Genomic DNA, 22,294 nt, shown 5'->3' on the forward strand with positions numbered 1-22,294 from the left:
TAACACCAGGATAGTTTTTATTTGCTCCCTGAATTAAATATTGGCAGATACAGAAAATTCAGATACCGACTATTTCCCCAACATTTACAAGACTGAGTTTGCAATGTCAGAAAACAAGGACATTTATGCACAATCCTGGCAACTGATAGTGTGAGTGCACAAGATGGCCCTGCCTGAACATTAGCTTTTTAAAGGCAGTATCCTTGGTCTCCAGCATCCAATGCTGTCCCCTCACTGACAATTGTGGCACCACGGAACGGCCAAGTAAATATCCTGAGTGGGCAGCTCCAGTGCATTTCCCCCTGCAAAGGATTTATTCCATGCTCCTCCTGAAGGGGCAGAGGCTAGGTCAGCACATCCAACAAATAACCCACCTATGAACACAAGCTGATGGTTGCAGTACCCTTTTTACTCTGTTCTTTGAGAGCAGGGGAGAATGCAGCACAGTGACACTTCCAAGTTAGCTGTTCCTAAAGGCCTTGCTGCTGCCACACATTGTCTGAGCCAGAGGCACACTCACTCCCTGCTGCCTGCCGAGCTGCTCTGCAGCTGCAGAGCCTCACAGTGGGTCTGCAGTACTTTCCCTGCTGTCTGAGGGAAGTTTCAAATAAATAAATGGCCATGAAGTAAGCAAGCTTATGTAACTGAAATCATGTGGATCGACAGACTGTGTGCTGCTGAAGGAAATACCACTCGCTGCTTTTCACACTGGAGCAGAACTTAGTAACTTGCATTCTCCTCAAAGCAGCTGGTGCAGTCAATGCCTCCAGGGCAAAATACAAGTGTAGTTGGTGCAGCAGGAGGAGCCAGGCACCTCTGCTCCCTTTTCATAAAAAAAATAAGAAACAGACACTTCTCTAAAACATGTCTGCTAAGCTGGGGGCACAGAACATCACATGAAGGATATGGTGATCCGTACAGCCATCCACCATCAACCACGTGGGGAAGCTGAGAACACATCACCCCCAGTTCTACAGCACAGGAAACACATGGTTTTACCAACTCCACTGTGCAATTTGTGTTAGATCCTAGCATGGCAGATGGCAAGAGATTTTCCCTTTTGCAAAGATCACAGAAGTGCCTTCTAGGCTGCAAAATGCCTTGGGCATCCTCAGACAGCTGTTCTTTAGGCACAAGAACTCCTGAATTCTAGTCCTGCACTCCAGATCCTAATCCACATGCTCTTACCCGCCAACCTTGCCAGTGTCTCTTCAGCAGGAGTTTCCTTAGCTCCAGAAGCAACAATGATTCCAAATACCTCAGCTGTGTGACCATTCTTTCACAACCCTGATGGTTAGATCTACAGGGGCATTGCATGCATTTGCATCTACTCTCTCCCTTTGTATTAGTAACAAGGACCTCCCAAAAGATAGCTTATAGTACATCATATGCAGGCTCCAGAGGGATTTTAGGTATCACTGCCTCCTGCTTTTCCCTTATAGTTTTTATACTGGGTTGCAACATAAGGTGCAAATGAGGGCGGGAGGGAGGGAAGTGGCAAAGTTGGGAACACACAACTGAATTAATGATGGGATTGTCAGTCACTTCGATGTCAGGCCCCACATCTATACACCATGCACTGGCATTGATCTTGCCCTGCCCACTTGGCCCAGAAAGGCAGTGAGAGCCTCTTCTCCTGCTGAGCCACCACGTCAGTCTTGGTCGCCATCAGACGACTCCTCCTCTGCCTCCTCCAGCCACTGGATAAACTTCTGGAGCTGCAGAGAGAATGAAACATAACTGGGTAACAACTGACACCTAAGAGATGCTGGAAATGCCCAACAAATACACTGTGTGAGTGAGCATCACGACCATGCACCAGAAAGAGAAAGTGTTTCCAGAGGAAACAGAAATGGAGGCAGACTGAGGGAGCGAGAGACAATTAAGTGAAAAACAACTGGGATGCCACAGACAAATGCAGTCTGATTAAACTCCTAAAGGAGATTCCTCCAGTCAGACAATCCCTCCAACACTCAGCAAAAAGACAAAAGCTTGAGAGGTTTTCAGAGCTTCAGGACAAAGAGATGGCAGCTGCACCTTAGCTGACATGTTAGGAAAACTCTGCTGGGAAAAAAACTCATCCCTCATAAACTGCTATTAAAAAGGCAGCTCATTTTACATTTTAACTGGGCTTGAATAAGCAGCTGAAAGCACTGCTGACCTATGTTAGTAGCTGACTTTGCAAAGGTCTTGAACAAAGTTGTTCTTTAGATGGCTTTTTTCCTCTACTTCTCTTCCAGATCCAGGGAGGAGGACTGGAACAGGGCTCAGCCAAACTGCAGCACAAAGTTCTGCCTGACGGAGGAGGGAAGTTTATATGCTCCTTGCAACAGAAGCCAAATGAAACTACTCAGTACAGCAAATGCTTAGAAATATATGTGAAGGGACTGCTGAGCCAGGAATGAAAGCTTCAAAGAAACTGCATGGGGCCAGCACACAGGGCATTGGCCTAAAGCCCATTTCCAATGGGTGTTGGCTTAGGGAAGCCGTGCTGCTACTCCAGAAAGTGCTGGCCTCGTGCTACAGACAGCCCACTAGAAACAATCCTCATACTACCTCCATTCCTTATCCAAACAGGATGATTATGGTAGAATGCACAGAAACTGTTCTGGAGAACAAATCTGTGTTGCTTAGTGTTCAGTGCACTGGTGTGTTTCTTGGCCTACCATGTGATGGCAGCTGCTCCACAGAAGGCGACAGTGACACCAAACTTTAGTCGAAGTTTCTTTCAGCAGCTGTTGTCTGTCTCTCTCCCCCCACCCCAGCCTCTCCCAACACCTTTGAGACTCACCCGTTGGTTTTTACGAAGCTGCTTTCCTTTGTCAGACGTGTCCCGCAAAGAGAACCAATTGAGAATTACATCTTCTTCCAGAATTTCCAGCTGGTAAAATGTCATCAACACCTGCATCAATTAGAAAAGAGCAACAGGCTCTCTATAAACTCTTTTGGGACTAGCTCACGTCCAAGTACAAAGTTTGCACGTAATCTGTGTCTCTCAGCTCCGTCTTCACCAGAAGGCACTCAGTCTGCTTCATTTTCCTTCTACTGTTAAAAATAACCGTGATTCTCTTACCAAGCCTTATGCTCCTGACAGATGCTGTGACACATGAGTCAAAGTTCAAGCCCCACCAACTTCAGCTCTGATGATGCTGGGTATGTCTGAGAGCAGCGGGCAATGAGGGGTCACAGAGGACATCAGTTCAAGACATAAGTTCTCCTTTTAAAGCAACCCAAACGCCATCCCCAAAGCAGATCCAACAAGCAACTGATGCCGGCTCACATTCAACAGCGACACGTGCAGAGGAGCATGAACCTATCCAGCTGTGCCCCTCCTCCTGCCAGCTCTGTCTCTGCAGTGCCTTATGGCAGGTGTCAAAGCAATTGGTCATTCCTCAGCTCAAGCCCCTGGCCCATGAGCGAGGGAGAGACGCGATCAGGCTTTCTCAGGGTGCCTTTGTGCTCAGGCAGAGCAGGCACTTCGCGGTCGGGCTCCTTGCAGCAGAGCGCTAACAAAGCTGGCTGCCAACTCCAAGTATAAAGTGTCACTTCAATTCCCAGCCTCTAGGGAAACCCAGGCCTCTAGAACAATGGACACATGCCAAACAATTGCTGTAATTCAAGGACATTTTGGCTCACCAAACTGAAGGCTTTTGGCTCCAGTCCTAAGTGCTTTGCCATCAGCCAGAAGCACTGGTAGCAGAAGTTAGGATTACTCTTTCTTGAGGAATCAAGAGTTAAGCAGGCTCAAGGAGAGCTCTTCCAAAACAGACAGGGGCTTCCCGAGTTGCTACTAAAGGAGCCTTGTAATCCAAGTCAAATGCTCTCCATGTAATAAGGCAGACAGAATTCAGGGACAAAATATTTGTGAAGGATGGTGAGGAGAAATATATGAAAATTCTCAGAAGCAGGGAGACAGATAATAAGCCACATGACTGCTTTCCTTTATTCCCAACTTCATAACTAGCTCAGCTTGAATAAAATTCCACTTTTATTCCCAGCTTTCATGTTTTGCACTCCAAAGTACGATAAACCATTTAGCAGTGAGATCCCACGGAGAGATAAATGAAGAGAAGCTCTTCCTAGAGCGAGTCTCTGGCCTTGCCTCTTCCAGCGTCACACAAACAAGGGCATCTATGTTGGAAGCTGCAAAATAATAGCTCCCCACAGGCTGCAGGCTGGTAATTAATACTCACCCTCAGCTGTGCTCCCTCAGAGGCACAGGCAGACACAGAACTATTTTTTTTTTTAAAGAAATTGTTATAAATGGATTTTCTACACACCCTCTCCACCGAGACTCCAAAATTCTGTCCCTTAAGGCAGAGAGGTGATGATGTAAACAAGATGCATTCCACTGTGAATCTAGCAAAAATAGATTTGGGAGAGGATACTCACTTTAGCTATCGATGTGCAGAGACTGTCATGTTCCAAGAAGAACTCCTCAATGGCACATAAGGCATTCAAGTGATCTGATGCTCGTTTTATGTAGTTCTTAAACAATGGGGTCCAGTTCTTCAACAGCTGCAGGGAGAAAACACAGAAGAGCTCCTGAGCCAAGATGGATGGGTGCACTCAGCCCCGTGTTTCAGCTGTGTTACACCAAGAAAGTGACCCAGGGAAGCATTTTATGAAATTATTCAGCTGACTGCTTCAGGTATTTGGCCCTCTCTGTCCATGAAACAGAGGATATTGAGTCTCACATGTGAGGACAGAACCTGGTTTCACTAAGCTTTCAGAATATCTGTTAGATTTCTTGTTTTTGCCTCTCTGGATGGAATACCAGACCATCACAATGAATCTGTTCAATGGAGTCTGGTATTCAAACAAAATCTCTTCACTGCAGACTGATAAAGAGAGATACCTACATGCTACTCACAGCCTCCCCCCACAGAGCAGCTGACATTTCAGTGGAATTTTCCTTCAAAGCAGAAGGACGAATAAGGAAACACAGAAAAAGATAATGCCAGGTTAATTACCAGCTGAGTAGAAGTGAACAGTGAAAAACAATCACCCCTAAAACAGGAACGTGTCAGAGCAGCCCCTAAGTGCAAATCACACATTTGCTGTGTGCCTAGAGGCTTGTTTGGATCCTGAAGCCTGCTGCAGGGAATGAGTGGGAAGGATGAAGGGCAAGAAGTTGTTACACTATTAGTTGTTCTCTCCTCCAAGGCTTATTTTTCTTGAAAACTTAAGTTTAATGATTTTAGTGCTGCCTCTTCAGATAATATTTCTGAGTCCCCCACAGCTCTTTCCCTTGTTGTACATATCTGGGAAATATGCAGCAGGGAGCTCTGCAAAGCAGCACAGACTGACCTGAATCTGGGATAGGAGGTAATACTTAGATCCCTGTTCATAAAAATTTTAAAAGGCATCAGAACTTGGATAAGATACAGAAATTCTTCATTGGCCAGATCATGACCTGACCATCCTACAAAAGTATTGCAGGAGATTAAATGAGAGTTCCACATCTTTTTCAAATGGAGTAATTCAACAGCAGGTGATCCTGAAACTACACCCCTGGCATGCCTGCACAGATACACAGATCTGCTGTGCCTTCAGCAGTGTCTCCTTACAGAACACATCTGGTCTGTTTTGAAGGGAAACTGGCAATTCACAGGGGCTCGGGTGTGATGGAGAAGCTTTGAGTCACCTACATTTGGGGTTAATCAGTGTTGTACTGTCCAGGATAACTGTTAACAGGCAGCAGACCTCAGAGAGGGAGAGCTCCAGGACACACTGCAGAGCTACAACCCAGGCTATGGAGATAGTCCAGGCTGGTGTGGACTACCAAACGTGGCCTCAGCTAGGAAACACTGCTCATCTACTCTGCAGTACTGCACTCCATCACCTCTTCAGACACATCTGCTAGGCAACCATGCTGGAATTTGCATGCCTCAAGCAGAAACAAAGAAAGGGATTAGTACAAGCAAACTCCTGTGTACAGTGGTACACTGACTGGTTTAAGGAACAACAGTAACAGCACAGAATTATCCTGATCATCATGGTATCACACAACTGAGGGTTCTGTGGCATATTTACAGGAGGTACTTTAGCAAAATGCTTAAAGCTAAACAGTCTTCCCTCCTCTACAACCATCTCCCTATTCTTATTATTCTTTGGAATCTTCACCTCAATTGCAGTAAAGCTACAGGAAAGTTCCTTCCAGGCTAAGAAACACATTGTAATACCTTTCTATTAACATCTTTAAATCATAAGCAGGCACAAAGCTATCCAGAAGCTATGGATTTTCTGAAAGCAGGTTATTTATACAGAAAACACTCACAACCCCAGGACCCAATTCAGCACGCCTGCTGCTGGAAAAGGGAAAGAAGAAAAAATATACCATGTCAAGTTGAGAACATGCACTGCACTGTAACTGGTGCTAATGGGGATAGTTAGACCACAACAGCATCTGTGCTGATCACCATAAATGGTTTCAGTAACAGCAGAAATGCATTTGGTCTCCAAATAAGCAATCCCACGGTGTGTTCACATGCACACCATTACAGAATCCCAGTTCTGGGAAAGGTCTGTAGTTCTAGGAAAGGTCTATTTCTGCACCTTCTTTGCTTTACAACTTGCACAAGAGCTGAACTAGACGCCTGACATACATCAGACTGGATACCTCTATTTGTCAAGCCTCCATGTTCCATCTGAAAAAAATACCCACGGGCATATCCTTTACCAGATGCTTGTTTCCTAAAATTGCTGCAACACTTTAGAGCTTCATGCTCAGGGGCCAGCACTTCAGACCACATAGTGCGGTTTCAAGTCAAACCATACATCACAACTATGGCATTCCCACAATTTCCCCTCCTGAGCTGCCTGGGACTGCTCTACCATAGGTTTCACATAAGCAACCCATCTTATTTCAGCATCTCTAGGTCAGAGTTGAGCTACAAAGAGAGTGAGAAACATAAAACAGGTCTGTAAGGTTCAGTGGGCTTCTGATACCCATCACTCTCAGAATGCACATAGCCCCATCTCATGCAAAATAACACTTTTCCATAAGTACTCCATCATGAGCAGCTCTCAGCCCACAGCTGGTATTGCCTGAGGCAGTTTTAGCTGCAAACTGCAGCAGGAACTACTTGCATTATGTACTAACCTATACCAAGCCTGTGCTTGGGATTTGCAGAGTGTAAATAAGAATTAGTAAATTAATTTTTACTTTTTGCTAACCAGGGATTTGCAAGCTGCAGAGAAGCCACTGTTCCAGATGCTGTACAACTTCTGCCTGAAGATCTGATCTTTGCAGAGCACTGCTGGTAAATACACAAAGCTGCTGCCTCAGAAGATCAGTGATGTGTGTTTAATAAGCCTTTGAAGGCTGGGTCACTGCATCTATTAGAGGTGTACCTCATCCCAAATACTGGGTTATTGTAACAGTGACAAACGCCATGAACGCAAGGGAACACACCTGTACCTCACCAGGGCACTGTGCTCCTGCTGAATGCAGTGCAGAAAGCCAGCACAGCAATCCTGAACACAGTGAAGAGTTCTCTAAGAAACTTCCTGGCTGTTCTTTACAAGGGAGAATCTGCAGAAACTGGCTGCCATGATGGTCGATTGGTTCGACACCTGGCTTTCTTTGATAAATCCAAGGGTAATTTGTACTTCATAAATGAACACAATTCCCTGCCTAGACAAATGCCACCTGCCCATGACATGACACGTGGCCACTCTAAACATCACATCTTGATTATTACTACTTCTCACTAAAGGTGAGCTGACTTGCTCTCTCTGCTGCTAAACATGAGCATTAGATTTCCTTTGATGAAAAAGATATGGATGAAGTTACCCAGACAAACTCTTCATGTACGACCATTGTCTTTGGCTTCTAAGGCTTTGGGGCAATTACACAAAACTTGCATTTATATGCTTCATCCCAGACTAGAACATCTTCTGACTGAGTGCTGCAGTGAAATTCTCCTTTCCCACTCATGCTACAGTTAAGAGCCTAATCTGGGAGACCAAGAGATGCCATATCCCAGTTGGGATAAAAAAAAACCCCATCCTATATAGCTACCAATTCCACACAAGTTGTTGTCTAGATGTACTGCTTTCCACTCAGAATCTAACACCTGCTCCAACATTTTCTTTGGTCCTCCTCCTTCAATTCTCTTTTTCTAGGACAGGACATGCTATTCAAGAAAACAATCTGGAAAAATGAACAAAAGCAAGCAGAATTTAAACAGAGTGAGCAGCAAAATCTCACTAAGCCATCTGAAGAATAGATCAGTTTACATGGATGTTTTCTGCAGAAGGCATCTCCATATGTCCAAGAGGTGAATTAAGTAGCATGCTTACACCTACACAAAGGAGAATTAGTTTCCCATCCTTTCCCATCAATTGAAAACACATACTTCCTCCGAGAAAGGATTATGAGGAAGTCTAGTGTTCCTCTCAATCTCCTAAAAAAAAAAAAAGTAGTCCTAAAGAAAATTAAGTAATCTGTCCCAAACATGTGTCAGACCTATTCATTCTGAAAGAGCATCTTCAGAATCTGTAGTTTGCAAAGTCAAATACATACATGGACTGCAACAAGAAGACAAAAACACCATAATGACTTCAACTTGGGTGAACAAAACTATTAAGAGAAGACTACCTGCTTTTTAAAACACATCCTACCCTATTTTGTCTGCCATAAGGCAGGAAATTGAAGTTGGTACACCCAACTATACAACCCATGTCCCTAGAAACAAAGCAGAACTTTACCTCTGCACAAAGACAACAAAAAAAAAATAAAAAAAAATTGGCACCAATTATGGTATGCAGACAAGTAAGATCTTGGAAAGGATCCCATTGGGAGAGGAGTGCTCCCCAGGGACAGGACTTGAGGTGGACTGGAACCAGGTTGCTGGAATGCAAGCCTGTAAAGACATCTCTAACAGACCTTCTCTTTTATATTTTAGAAATTATTCACTTCTACTGTGACACACAAGCAACAGAAACAACCACAGGTACTGAAGTAGAGCTCCCACACCTACAGTCTCAGCTGAGCTCTGTCAAACAGGAACAACAGTTTCAGTTCATTTTTATTCCTACAGAAGACAAAGAGGCTCATGAACTCGAAGAGTTCAAGTGGCTCCAGGCTTAAACAAAGAGAATTCTCAGGCAGGAACTACCTAGGGCACACAAAGACTGTTACACACAGGGACACAAGCACAAAGAAGAGTCAAATGGAGCAGGACTCACAGGAAGTAACGCTGAGAAATAGTTCTGGGAGTCCAGGTTTGCATCCAGCTGCTGCAGTGGGAACTCCAGGATCACTTTACTGAGCACCTGCATCATCTCCTTCAGGCTAATGTTATATGCATACCTACAATGAAAAAGGCAAAAAACCCTCAACATTTCACACTGTCTGATCTCTGCAGACTGTGGCTATTCACAGAGATAGAGTAGAAAATCTGATTCTCATATTCCCAGCCTATTTCTTATTTATTTGGTTTTCCAAGTATTCAGACAATAAAATCACTTTGCATTGCATCAGACCTCGCATAAGGGCTGAAAAATCTGTCATCACAATTGCAACAAGCTGCTGCAGGGACAGCACTCTCACGTTCACCAGAGTGCTACAGGAATGCTCTGGCACAAAAGAAGGCACACAGGTTTGGATTTGAGAAACACTAGATAAAAGGCACTCTGATTATGTGTTCTAGACTTGCTGCTGTAAAAATACTGTGGACAAGCCACAGCACAGCACAGCCCCAGCTGCAGGCAGCTGGCTGAATACTGCAATGCCCAGAGCAACAGACCCTGCACGAACTTCCAGGCAGTTGTGCCAAGAACTGGCCTGTTCTCTTCAGTGCACAGTTATTTAGCAGCAATTCAATCTCTTGTTACAGAGATGGGGCAGGAAAAGCCTAACCACCAAGGATGCTAGAGGTGCAGCTGGTGCTCTCCATCAACTCCTGCTGTCATTCAGTCATGATGTCTAAGCTGTATTTCTCATGCTCCACACTGACAAAATGTCTAACAATGGGCATTCATGTGGTTTCTCCTTTTCTTTTGACAGGCCTGCTGTCAATCCCAGCTGTTCAGCACAAGGGACAGTATCCCTAAGGACACCCTGAGGATCCCTAAGGACATCCCCAACTCACTTGAGGGAATTGATTTCCAGGACCAGGTTGTCACAGGAAATGTTTTCTTCTTCACCTCTTTGTAACGTACCCAGAACCTCATTCTGGAAAACTAATAAAGAAAGGACAGGCAGTTAGACATGAGGGAAAAGCAGATTCTTCAAACTGCTCATTACTGAAGGAATGATGTCCTTCATAAAAAAAGCATTCTGACACAGATGTTTATTTTTCTCTGCAAGCTGACACAAATCCACAGCAACTATACTTATAAATAGTGGGATATAATTCAAACAAAGGAAACCACCTACTACATGTGATTGATCTATCCACAGAAATCAGCACAAAGCTATTTACCTCTGAAGCCTTTTAGAGCAGAGTTTCTATTATACTTTCACAATCTAGCCTTTCCTATTCAGACAAACCTCATCTTCCCATAATTGAAAGTATTAGTTCTACTGGTTTTATTTCCTTTGAGGCGATATTCCAACATGAGAAAGTTTTTGGGTTTTTCCAATTTGGTCTGAACCTCTTTCAAATCCAGATAAGCTTAACACAACAAAACAGAAAAACAAAACATCTCTGCCAAAAGAGGAAACTCCTACAAGGACATTTATTTCTCCAGAATGATTACAGTACTAAGTTGTCCATACAGAGAAACTCTGCTGGACCTTCCCATAGTCTCTAAAATTAGGCAATGACACTGTCATTTAAACAGAGAACTCAGGGGAATCTCTTTCATGATGGTCCAGTGATGAGGAATGAGAAACATGGAGACTCTTTGCTAGTTTCTCATGCTTTACTGTCTTGGGTTAACCCAGCAGTGATACAGGGAATATTAAAGAACTCTCTAGAAAATGCAGGAAGTGAGATCAGGAAACAACATATCACAGAGATGCACATGTTTTCCAATACACCTAGAGAAAGCAGCACAAACCTCACACACTGCAGTATCTACAGAATCACTGCACTTCTTCAGAGCCCATCTCACCTTTGATGTCATCCAGCTGAGGGGAAGCTGCCCGACTGTCCGGCTCCTCAGAGCCCATGCTCAGGTCACTGTCAGATTCACTCTCTTCCTCTGAGTGCATAGCTGGGCCTGAGGAAGGAGAAGATGCAGCATTCAGCACTGAAAAGCTGCAACCATCATATGCCATAGGAACCAGGTGTCCCAGGGACTTCCCAACCAAGTCAGCAACTATCTGTCCTTGCAAGGAAGCTTCTATTTACAGGTCCAGATGATTAGATTTGCTGCAGAGGGAACACTACAGCTGGCACGAGGACAATGGGATTTTCTGGGAGTCTGCAGGCAGACAACAAAGGACACGGACAACTGCAGAAGCAACTGCATTTTGTGCAGACTGCTGAGTCACAATGGAGCAATGTCAGCAGACACTGCCACTGGCAGGAAGAAAGCCAGCAGCACCTGGAATAGCCAAAGCATATTCCCATCTGAGGGAGGGCCTGGTGTCCCATAGTGCAGCATTCCCAGCACAGACAGCTCTGTGCACTAGTGTAAGGCAAATATCTAACAAACACTTTCCACAGAGCACAGGTAGAGAATCTGGTCCATGACCTGCTTTTACCTCTCACCTTCCCTCCACATAGCTGTTATCTGGAGCCAGTCTGCTTCACAAAGCCCAGGTCTTGCTCTAGACACAATTACCAGCATCCCACTTGGCCAGTTTCCCCAACACACGCCTCTCTGTTCACTCCCAAGTGAGACCACACTAAACTTTTCCTCACCCCACAGGCTTTGCCTCTGCTCTTCTTCATCCTCTTCATTCTTGTCATCTGCTTTCCAGAGATAGCCTCTTCCCTCTGAACCTACATCCTTTTTATTGTAACCTGAAAAAGAATCAGCAGAGTGTGGATGTAGCGAATCTGCTTACAGGCAAACCTGAAAGAGACTGGTATAACCTGCATTGTACTGCCCCTAAAGAGCCTCCATCAAGAGAGAGATGGGATTCCTTCAGATGCATATAGATTTCAGCTTTCATTTTCTCACATGCCTTGACAAGTGACTTACTCCTTCTTACAGCAGCAACATTTGGCAGACCATGTTTAGATCCCTTGACAAACTCACACTGTAGCAACAGTACTTCACAAGGACAAAGCCCTTGGACACAGCTGAGTATCCTTGATTGTTCTGATGAAAACACATAGGTTCCAGGTTGAATGCAGCACTAAGCTCCACCCTGGCACTGCAGTATCTGGAATGGGGCTGCTAAAGACCCCAAAAGATCATGCAAGACAAAACCTTCTGCATAGCTTTAGTGCACGGAGACAGAAACTCTCATACCTTTCAGTTTCACTTTGCTCTCCTTGTTCACACCAGAATCATCACTGAACTGGTCATCATCCTCTTCCTCCTCATCCGGGGGGTGCAGAGAGATCACTGTGCCCTCAGAGAGAGTGATGCCAGGACCTACTACTACCTGAAAATATGTGAAACACATCTTAATGACAAGCACTCTGACTGCCCCCTCGTACGTCCACCAGCAGCTGCAGACAAGCTGTCACTAATAAGTGTAACTGAAGACACCAGCACTGCTACTTTCCATCCTATACTGCCCCAGCCAAGCAAAGGGAAGAAAAGGGTGGGAGCAGTAGCACAATCTTCACCTCTGCAAAAAGGCTTGGGGCAGTCTTGTGTTCTGGAATAGTACAGTGTAAGATGAGTAACCTGCCAGGAGGCAGAAAGCAGAACAGACATAAATCAGCTCACCTGAAAAGAGAGGACACAGCAGGGCTTTAGCTTTACTTTCTCCTTCACTTCAGCCTCATCACAGATAACAGAATGGTGGATCTCCACGTTATCTGCTATGTGCACTCGGTCCCACAGAACAGCTCCATCCAAAGTGACTTTATCACCTGTTATACACCACCAAGTACAAATATGTTGAGGAAGGCTGTCTGGTGCTCTCTGACACTGTTGAGTCCACTAGGAAGCATCTTACTGACTCCCAACCCCCTTGATGCATGATGGATGTTTGACGAGAGGGGAAAATTTGCCTCAGAAGCTGACATCCAGTTCTTACCCAAAGGTGAAAGACAAATTTGTTCTCTACAGAGACTTGAGAGTAACAACTGATATCTCAGTTTTGGACAAATTCAGCCAAATCATTAAAAAAAAGAAAATCCAGCCAAGGCTAAGAAGGAGTGAGCTAGGAGGGAGCAAGGTTAGGAGTGAGCTGCTAGGAAACAGCTCATGAAAATGGGGACAGATGTCCCTCATTTGCAGATGGTGGTGGTTGATAACTCTACATCAGTAAAGGTCATGCATTCTCTGCTGCTGAAACAACTCATTTTCATGAAACACTTTCCAGCTTCATTATGGTACCCTGAAAACTTTAACCTATTTTTTTCTGCTGGAAAACCAAGCTTTTCTCCTTTCTCCCCATTAGCAATCAATCAGCACCCACCTATCATCCTCTCTCAGTGCCAAACGCACTTTAAAAACTGAATTCCAGCAAACGTGTGTCCTGGCCTGGCACGTCCCCCACTCCTGCACTCACCTATCCGACAGTTCTGCCCAATAACGCTGTTGGTGATGGAGCAGTTGCTGCCAATGACCGTTCCCTGCCCGATGAGCACGTTCTCTTCCAGCACGCTGCCGTGGCCAAGGCTCACATCCACCCCTCGGTAAATGTTGTGTTTAGAGTGGGTGTAACTCTGGTTCTTGTCATCAGTGAAGTTCATCTCTGGAGTGAGAGGATAAACCCAGCGCCGGATGATGTCAGAGCACACAGCTTCATACATCAGCAGGTTGCATATATGAGCACCATAGTCTTCTCTTGTTACATGCATATGGATCTGGTTCCCCAGGACCTGGCAGACAGGCAGGAGCACGTCAGAAGGTTCTTTAAGGCAAAGTAACAGGAGCTGCCTTGTAACAACCCTCTCCTTACCTCCTCATTCACCAACAGGCCACGCACAAAGTCATCCCGTGTCTGGTAGTCAAAGTTGTCTGTGAACAGTTCAGCCACCTGCCAGGAATAAAGTACATGAAAATACTATAGTTAGGGCCAAGTTATACAATATAGAAAAGTGACGGTCTTGCCTTGAATAAAGCTCCGACTCCTTCTGCTAGGAATATTGACCCTCCCATCTCCTTCCCCTACTACTCCTCCAGAATCCATGAACAGATTCTGATTTTCAAAAGGGCCAAGACACTGCTTTAGCACTTCCAAGCAATTTTCCCAGCCTTATTTTGTAGTTTCACTGCCAAAGGAAGGCTGCAGTCAAACTTTATCAGATCCAGAAGATATGTTAATGAGCCTTAGCTGGAATAACCCTGAATGTTACCCTAACATGGTACCAGCTTAAAAGTACTGGCATTTCTCCACAGCACAGCCACCACCTCTGCTCCACAGATGTTATTATACCCAAAGTGAAATCACTTATTTCCTGAAATAGTTTCATTCTGTGCCAAATCAGCCAGTCTCTGGATGCATCCACCATGTAGGTCTGCCTGGGTTTGAGCAGTGGATGCCAACAACTGACTGAGCTGTGTTCCACACAGCAGCACATGATCACCCAGGCCCTCAGCTCAGGCAGTTCTGTTTCCCAAACCTGGTACTCAGGCCACACACACTCTGCACACTAGCAGTACCGAGGGAGCAGTGCAGACTGAATTTTAGACCCTTGGAAGGGCAGGGCTCACCTGTGGAGAGCAGATGCTGATATGACAATCCAGCAAGTCATGGCGCACCTCAACGTTCTCAATAGAGTTCTGGAACAGACTCTGAAAGAGGAAAAAATGCAATGACTTCAATGCCTCATGCAGTAGAATGCCTCATGCAGTATCAAGCCCACAGGGGCAGTATTGACTGAATTATTAAACTAGCTGAAGTTCTGAGGATCAGAAAAATCTACAATCTATGCTAGACCCAATCTTAGCAGGCACAGACTGGTCACACAAAGAGCTGAGTGTCAGCCAGCAGAGACTGCCCCTGCCTCTGCACAGTGCAGGTCTCCCAGAAATAGCTTGTACTTCCAACAATGACTTTTCCTCCAGGAAGCTCCTTACCTCAGTCTCTGGGAGCTACAACTGTAAGAAAAACCCACGGATAAATTCAAACACAATTTTTACAGCTGGGGGTTAGTTTTGTATTGTTGGGTTTTGTTTCTTTTGGTTTTTCCTTTTTGCTTTCCTATGGTCATTTGTACTTCCATTTGAAGACATGAAATAACCTCCTGATTACTGGTTTGGGGATGAAAATATTATACAATCACAGCCTTAGTTATGAGTTGAAGAAAGAAACTGGTCCATCTATCTCATGAATAAAGTGCCTCCACAGACATTTACAGAGCATTTACTACATTACTAGGTAAACAAACAGGTAAAAGGAGGTACCACTCCTTGCACCTCTGTAATTCCACCCCATGTCAGGCTCAACAACACTTCAAAAAGGAAAGGGCTGTTAAACACTGGAATGGACTGCCTAGGGAGGTGCTGGTGTCCCACCCCTGGAGGTGCTCAAGAAATGACTGGACGTGCCATGGTCCAGTTGATAAGGTACTGATCAAAGGTTGGACTCTCTGATCTAAGAGCTCTTTTCCAACCTAAATGATTTGGTAAAAATGGTCTATGTATGGTAGTGGTATATCCACTACAAATTGGAAGCCCCTGCAATAGTACAAATAATCTTCCTCGTTTTACATCATGGAAAGGAACTAAAGGGCAAAACCTGAACTCTGAGAAATCATCTGCCTCATGCTCAGACTGGAATGAGGCACAAAATTGCGTGTCCCAGCACGATTTCACCAAGCCACAAATAAAGATCAAGGGGGAAAAAAGCCATTTACCCCAAGTTACTTCCTATCATCTGCTCCTCCAAGAGGAGCAGCTAGGACAGCTCCCCAGCCCTCACTCAAGGAGGATCTCCTTGGGCGGGTTGCTTCACTACCACAGCCCTTTTCCACCTGCCAGGCTCCAGACGCACCATAGGAAAGCGGAATCGTTTCAGCCCCTGCGTTCTCTGGTAGTGAAGGACACGGTTTGTGGCACTGTCCATAGCAATAACAATGTCATCCTCCTTGCACCTGGCATGGTGGCCAGGCGAGGACTCCTTGAATATCATCGTCATCACGGACACATTCTTTTCCATCTTACGACGCAACCTGGAAAAGGAGGGCAGAACTATGAGAACACTCGGAGAGCTACAGACCGCAGCTCAGCACACCAGGCAAGATTCACTCTTCCAGCACCTACTTGTGCTCTTCCAGGGCTTTGGAGATATTGAAGTTGGACACCACATCGCCAGTGACCAGGATGAAGTCGGAACGAACAAGGGACTTGGCGTCCACGTCGCGCAGCACGTCACCAAGGGAGCGGTACAGGTCCGAGGTGACAAAGCGCACCGTGTTGGGAGACGTGTGCCGGCACCACTTGGATTTTCTGCAAGAAGGAAAAAAAACCACCGGGAAGGCATAAAGAGGCTGTTCCCACAGACACGCTAGGACACAGTGTCCCAGTGCGTGCCACACCTATAAGGGGGTGCAAGGAGCATCCTGTGACAGGATCAGGTACACTCAGAACTGAGGAGCAGTCCCACAACGCTGAACCCTTCCAACACACTGCACAACCACCCTCCTGCACAGCAGGGATGGTCCTTTCTGAGATATGCTGGGAGACCACTGCTTAAAGGGTGTCTCTGACAGTTTTCGTAAGAATCAGTAAGGCCTTTGAGGCTTGTTGGAGGGTAGACGAATACTTTCCATGATAAAACTAAAAAGAAGAGATTCTTACTGCAAATGCTCTTTTATCTCAGCTGACTTCCAACAGCAGAAAACAAAGGTTTCTTCCACTCCAGTTGCTGTTAGGAACTCCAAGGTATAATCAATCATGGCCACATTTGCCATAGGTAAAAGAGCCTGAAGAAAAAAAACAAAACCAAAAAACCATATAGATAGCAGAACAAACACTCAGTACCTCAACATCAGCAACAGCCCCTTCCAGCTTGGGGGTGTAATGTCATCAGTAGTACCAGAAACATAACACAAGTAACTGCTCCACCAGGTTTTATAAAAATCTTTTAGACTTGATCTAAACAGTTGATCTAAAGAGCTAATTTGTGATCTTCTAGGGGCAGATCCTCAGTTCAGAAAGGAATAAAAAAGTGAAGGTATCACTGAAAACTGTTCAAGACTCAGATAAATGACAGAGACTGGATGAAAAAAAGTGTTGATTCCCTGACTCAGGCTTTAAATGCTTCAAGAAAAACCTGTCAGACATGAATAATGAAGCCACAGGAATATGAGTGTCCAGAATTAAACAAGGGGGAAAAAACTCCAACCTAAAGTGAAGTAGCTACTGTCTTGACTTGAGATTCAACTCACAGTTTTAAACTGAGTTACTGAGTCACACCTGAGTGATGCCATGCCATTCCTTAACTCATTTTCATTTCAGGCCTGAGCTCGCGTGTATAATTACAAGCACCACCAACACTTCATCAGCAAAGGAGGTGAGATAATTACTCAGACCTAAAGCCTCCAGAAGCCTTTTATGTTCCTTTAACACACAGCCTTTTGAGCTGGATAATTAAAGTACTACCCCCATCCATTTTTCCGGCCATATTCTTTCACGCATTACAGCTGACAAGAACCAAGATTTTGTTTCTTTCCTTTATCAGAAACAAGCCTGTCCAAACCCGCAGCCAGCCCTGCACCAGCCGCAGACGAGGAGCCAACAGCGCAGCTATTTTCCATATGGAAGAGCGGACAGCCCCGACACAGCGATCACATCCCCGCCGCCTCTCCGGCGGGGGACACAAACTCCTACGGGCGAGAGCTGCCGGAGCGCAGGAGGGCGGGAGAAGCCTCGCCCCCTCCCGACCCAGCCCGGCCTCTCGCCAGATCCCTGCCCACCCCGGCCGCCCGGGGACAGCGCACACCGGACAGGCGGCCCCGGAGGCACCGGCGCGGCGCAGGCAGCAGCACTCAGAGGGGAGTTCTTACCCGCGGCCGGTCCTTGGAGATCGGGAAAAAGCGGCGGTTGAAGCTGTCGGCCACCAGCACGGCCTGGAGCGGCGGCGGCGGCTCCTCCTGCGGGTCGGGGCCGCGGGCGGACCCCCCGCCCGCCCCGCGCCGCGCGGTACCGCGGGCCGCCATCGCCGCACGCGGCCGCCGCCGCTTCCGCTTCCGCTCGCGACGGGAGCGGCAACGGGCGCCCGGCGGGGACACAACAGCGCGGGGCGGCGCGTCCCGGCGGGAGCGGGGCGGGAACGGGGCGGGAGCCGGGCCAGGGCTGCTCGTTGCCTCCCCATCACCTCCCTCCTCCCGGCATCGCCTCCGTGGCGAAGATCCGCCGTTGCACCGCCTGAGGAGCGGGGAGAGGCGTTTCATCGCCGTCCCCAGAGCAGGGCGCGGAGGTAGAGCAGCGCAGCTCCCTGCCATGGCCGGGCACGGTCGGGACGCGGCCTGGGAAGGCCTGAATGTCCCCGCAGACATCCCCAGGTGGCCTCGGGGTGCGTGTAGTCCTTTGATGTGACCCTGGTGGTGTCTGGTTTTGGGAGCAGTGATGTTTTCTGATACACTTCCTAGCAGCGACGAGTTTGTGCTGCCTTCCCAAATGTCCAGAGGCTCCTTCTGCAAAGGACAGCCCTGATGGGAAGCAGCCCCTCTGTGCACAGCTCACACCTGCCATCAAAAGGCTGTCCCAAAACCCGGGACCCCTCGGAGCCCGCTCAGAGACCCTTCCACAGCGGATGGGAGGAAAGAAGACGTGGTTTCTGAGGGTGGCGTGGCATTTTTGTTGCCCTCAGCCTGGTGAAGCAGCTGGGATGCCGCAGTGCTGGTGTATGGCTGTCCCCCTGCTAGGACACTGTCGCTTCCACGGATCCCGATCTCCTCCAGTCATTCCCTGCCCCAGCCCAGGCTCCGTCCTCGCACAGCTCTGATTGTGCTTCAGCACTATCCTGGTCCTCAGGAGGGGACGGGCCATGTACAGCCCTCAGCACAGAAAACCTGCCCTCCGCTGGGTCCCCCTGCTGCCTTTCCCAGGGCTGCAGGACTTGCCTGGCACAGTTCACACAGCACCGTCACCTGCTCATTTGTCACCGAGGAAAAGCTGTGTGATAACCCTGCATTCAAAACCAGGAAAACGGGCTGAAAGACCTCCCTAGGGAGCTCCTAACGGGATGGCAGCATAAGGGCTATGGAGAGTCCTGAGCCTGGCAGCAGGACAGCCCTTTCCAGTGCTCGCTGCTTTGCCCCGTTGTCACATTTCTGCCCCTCTCCACATGGGACAGGCATTCACAGCCCCTGCTCTGTCACCTCACCAGCCTCTATTGCTGTCCCTCGGTCCCCACAAACTGACCCACTGTGACACCCTGCTGCTGTCATCTGCTACTGAGTGACAAGCCAAAGACTCAATAAGTCTCAAATTCAATTGTGGTCTGAGAGAGACACGGGGCATTTGCACCCCCAGCTCTGTGGCAGGGCCTCTCCCAAGGGCGGAAGGTGGCACATGCTTATCAGCCCAAGGCACACAGTATGGCCAGAGGGAGGGAAATTAAGGGAGGCACCACTTAACCAGAAACCTACATCACTGCCCGAATATCATGGGCAGTGCTGTACAGCCCCCGTGGCATTGCTGAGAGGTCTTTAGTAAAGGGAAGAAAGCTGTAGCAGGCGACATGCAGTATTCCTCCCCACCGACTGAATTGCAGGTCCAGGACTGATGCAGAAAACAAAGTCTCCTCTGTCTCCTGAAGGACTCTGCAGCACTGGGTATTCCCTGAAATTTCCCTGAGCAGTTAAAATGTTCAGGCATCACTTACGTGGTGCCATCTGTGCCCAGTGACTTGTGACTGAGCCCTTGCTGTGCCGCAACTTGCGGCTGAGTCGCTTGACCTTAGCTAGTGGTCTGGAAAAAAGCAGCAAGGATGGACACAGCAAGAAAGTAGAAAGGAGCTGCACGTGGGAAGTAAATCATCCTCATCCTTTTCAAAAATAGGTATCTGCATACCCTTGGGAATTCTGTTGCCCTGGCAGAGGAACTAACCCCAGAACAAAAGCTCCCAGATGGTTTCTGTCCAGGGGTTACAGCCTGAGGAGTGATCCAAGAGGTGGATTTGTCATTGCCTGAGGGCAGAACAGCATCTTAGTTCCTGCCTGTGTGGCACTAAGTGCATAAACAGCACCAGCAATCAGGTCTGATCCAGCCTGCACAGCCACCGTGTGTGTTGGGACCGGGCACAGAGAGGTTGACAGGGGAATCAGCAGATTATCTGGCTAATTACATCCTGTTCTCTCCAAATGAGGTGAGTTTCCAAGACGTTGCCCTGGTAAATTGGCAAGAACAGGGGAAGATAAATCAAGGTAATTGCTAATGAACTAAACTCAAAATCAGTTTGATAAATATTCCTCAGGCTTTGCAGACACATTTTCCTTTGGTCTCACCAGGAACTTGCAGGCCAGCAGCACCAAGGCCAAACATTTTCTGAAAGCAACGTAATTCCAGGGGAGCTTTTAAAACTGAAATTACCTCATGAAAATTGAGATGAGATGGAACTGGGTTTGACTGGAGGTCTATCAATCCCAGCATCCCACAGTGTCTGGGCAGGGTGGTGGGAAGACACAGAGAGTGTGGGACTTTTCCTTGCTGCCTCACCTTGGACACCCCAGGACAGAGCATACACCCTGGACAGGGCAGCATACACTGACTCTGGGAATGATGAGCCTGGTGGGGATGCTCTGCTTTCTGGTTCATCTTTCTGGTCCCTGTTCCTTAATTTTAAACCCTTTTTTATTTTCATTTATTCTCTCTGAGCATTTTGTTCTTTCCTGGCTTTTCCCTCTGCGGACACAATGGCCCATGAGGCATCTCCAAGCCTTGGCAGGTAGTTCTGGGTCTGGTCCTATCTTAGACAGCTTTGGGGCCCCAAAGGGGCTGAGTGGAATCAGGGGGTTCCCAGAGTGGTGAGACTTGCAATGAGGAGGATCACAGGAAGTCTGCATGGAAGAACCATATACCTAACACGAGGCTCATTTTCCTCTCACATGTCCTGCCTGGTGACCAGCAGCTCTGATGCCCTTAGAGCATCCTTCTGTGCCTTCAGCAGAGCTATGAGACTTCTGTCATCTCAGCTTCAGGTCAGGGATGCAATTAGTGCCTAAACTCAGCTCTTTTTGGCCCACTGCATGCTGGCAGGGAGCCTGGTTTGGTTTGGGCTATTCCCACACAGTGGCAGAGGTTACAAGGGCAGGCCATGAACCCTGGCACACAAAACACTGAGCACTCAGGGCAGTGTCCTGGATTTACCCAGGACAGCTGATGCTCACTTGGCAGGTGTAGAGAGGGGCCTGCCTGCCCCAAGCACCCTCAGAGGGGCTCTTGCCCCTGGGAGAAGAGGTAGGCAATGGCCAGGACATGGACATTGTCCAGCCTTCTTATATATCTGAATGACTCTGTGCCTGACACTACCTGAGCACTGAACCAAGTCCTGCAGGGAAAAATAAAACTGCAGACCACAAGTAAGTCAGTAAGCATGAAAGCCAGACAGATTCTACACCCCAACCCTTCTGCCTCCCTCCCTCCCACACCCTGGGCTCTGGCCAAGCAGGGACAGCAGGGATACTGACTCACAGGCTATTCATCTACTCTTTGCTCATTTGGGCTTCTTCCGTGCTTCTCAGCAGAGGGTTTCTGCCAGATCTGCTGGGCCTCGTCTGCTCTTGGCTCCTGGGTTGACAGACTTGAGAAGGTGAACCGGACATGAGGCCACCCTGTCTGCATCCCCCTGTGTTTCCAGCTCCTCTGGGGTAGTGCTTGCAGAACTCCCTGGTATTCCTTTCCATGTGCCCAGCATCCCTCACCTGCTAACAGGGAGAATGCATTACTGCTGCCTGAGTTCTGGGCTACCACAGCTCCCTGTACTCTGCTGCTCCTGTACCAGCTGGAACATGCAATGAGACAGGAGCTGCATCAGCACTTCCCCAGCTGCAAGAATATGGAGATAGGGCTGGAGGGGTCCATTGGCAAGGAGCAAAGCATTCGCAGCACAGAGGTGCTGCTGGTGGATGTTCATCCCTGTCTCTGGATACCACACACATACGTTAAGCTGAGCGGGTTCCCCACAGGTGGCTCAGATTTCCCTGGAGGGACAGGGGACAGGAGAAGTGCCCCTCTGCTTACTTGGAGAAGGGACATGCATGTGACAGTCTGTCTGCCACTGCCCAGCCCTGCCTGGAGCTCAAAAACCTGAAATGAG

General features: G+C 47.5%; 1 protein-coding gene across 2 annotated transcripts; it reads right to left on the bottom strand.

Annotated features, from left to right (window-relative positions):
* Positions 1-18,216, bottom strand: EIF2B5 (eukaryotic translation initiation factor 2B subunit epsilon). 2 transcript variants are annotated; one of them, XM_041467859.1, is made up of 16 exons: positions 18,039-18,216; positions 16,831-16,955; positions 16,294-16,479; positions 16,025-16,202; positions 14,743-14,823; positions 13,988-14,065; positions 13,595-13,907; positions 12,805-12,950; positions 12,379-12,514; positions 11,823-11,924; positions 11,068-11,175; positions 10,101-10,191; positions 9,196-9,319; positions 4,393-4,518; positions 2,792-2,902; positions 1-1,718 (listed from the first exon to the last, which is right to left on the bottom strand). In XM_041467859.1, exons 1-16 carry the CDS (start codon positions 18,189-18,191, stop codon positions 1,653-1,655), a joined length of 2,124 nt encoding a protein of 707 aa, XP_041323793.1. In that variant the 5' UTR covers positions 18,192-18,216; the 3' UTR covers positions 1-1,652. The 2 variants fall into 2 exon arrangements, with proteins under 2 accessions (XP_041323793.1, XP_041323794.1); XM_041467860.1 differs by lacking the exons at positions 1-1,718; positions 2,792-2,902 and adding an exon at positions 3,949-4,143.
* Between the last annotated feature and the right edge of the window lie 4,078 nt (positions 18,217-22,294).

Source organism: Pyrgilauda ruficollis, unplaced genomic scaffold (assembly GCF_017590135.1).
Source record: "Pyrgilauda ruficollis isolate IOZ18807 unplaced genomic scaffold, ASM1759013v1 scaffold21, whole genome shotgun sequence".
Classification (NCBI taxonomy): domain Eukaryota; kingdom Metazoa; phylum Chordata; class Aves; order Passeriformes; family Passeridae; genus Pyrgilauda; species Pyrgilauda ruficollis.

Bases quoted from the DNA above. Each gene is read 5' to 3' on its own strand.
- EIF2B5 (XM_041467859.1), bottom strand. From the start codon at position 18,191: ATGGCGGCCCGCGGTACCGCGCGGCGCGGGGCGGGCGGGGGGTCCGCC. The intron at 16,956-18,038 runs GTAAGAACTCCC...TTTTTTCTTCAG, and splicing joins TCTCCAAGGACCGGCCGCGG to GCTCTTTTACCTATGGCAAA. The intron at 11,925-12,378 runs GTATGAGAGTTT...ATTCTTTTTCAG, and splicing joins GAGCAAAGTGAAACTGAAAG to GTTACAATAAAAAGGATGTA.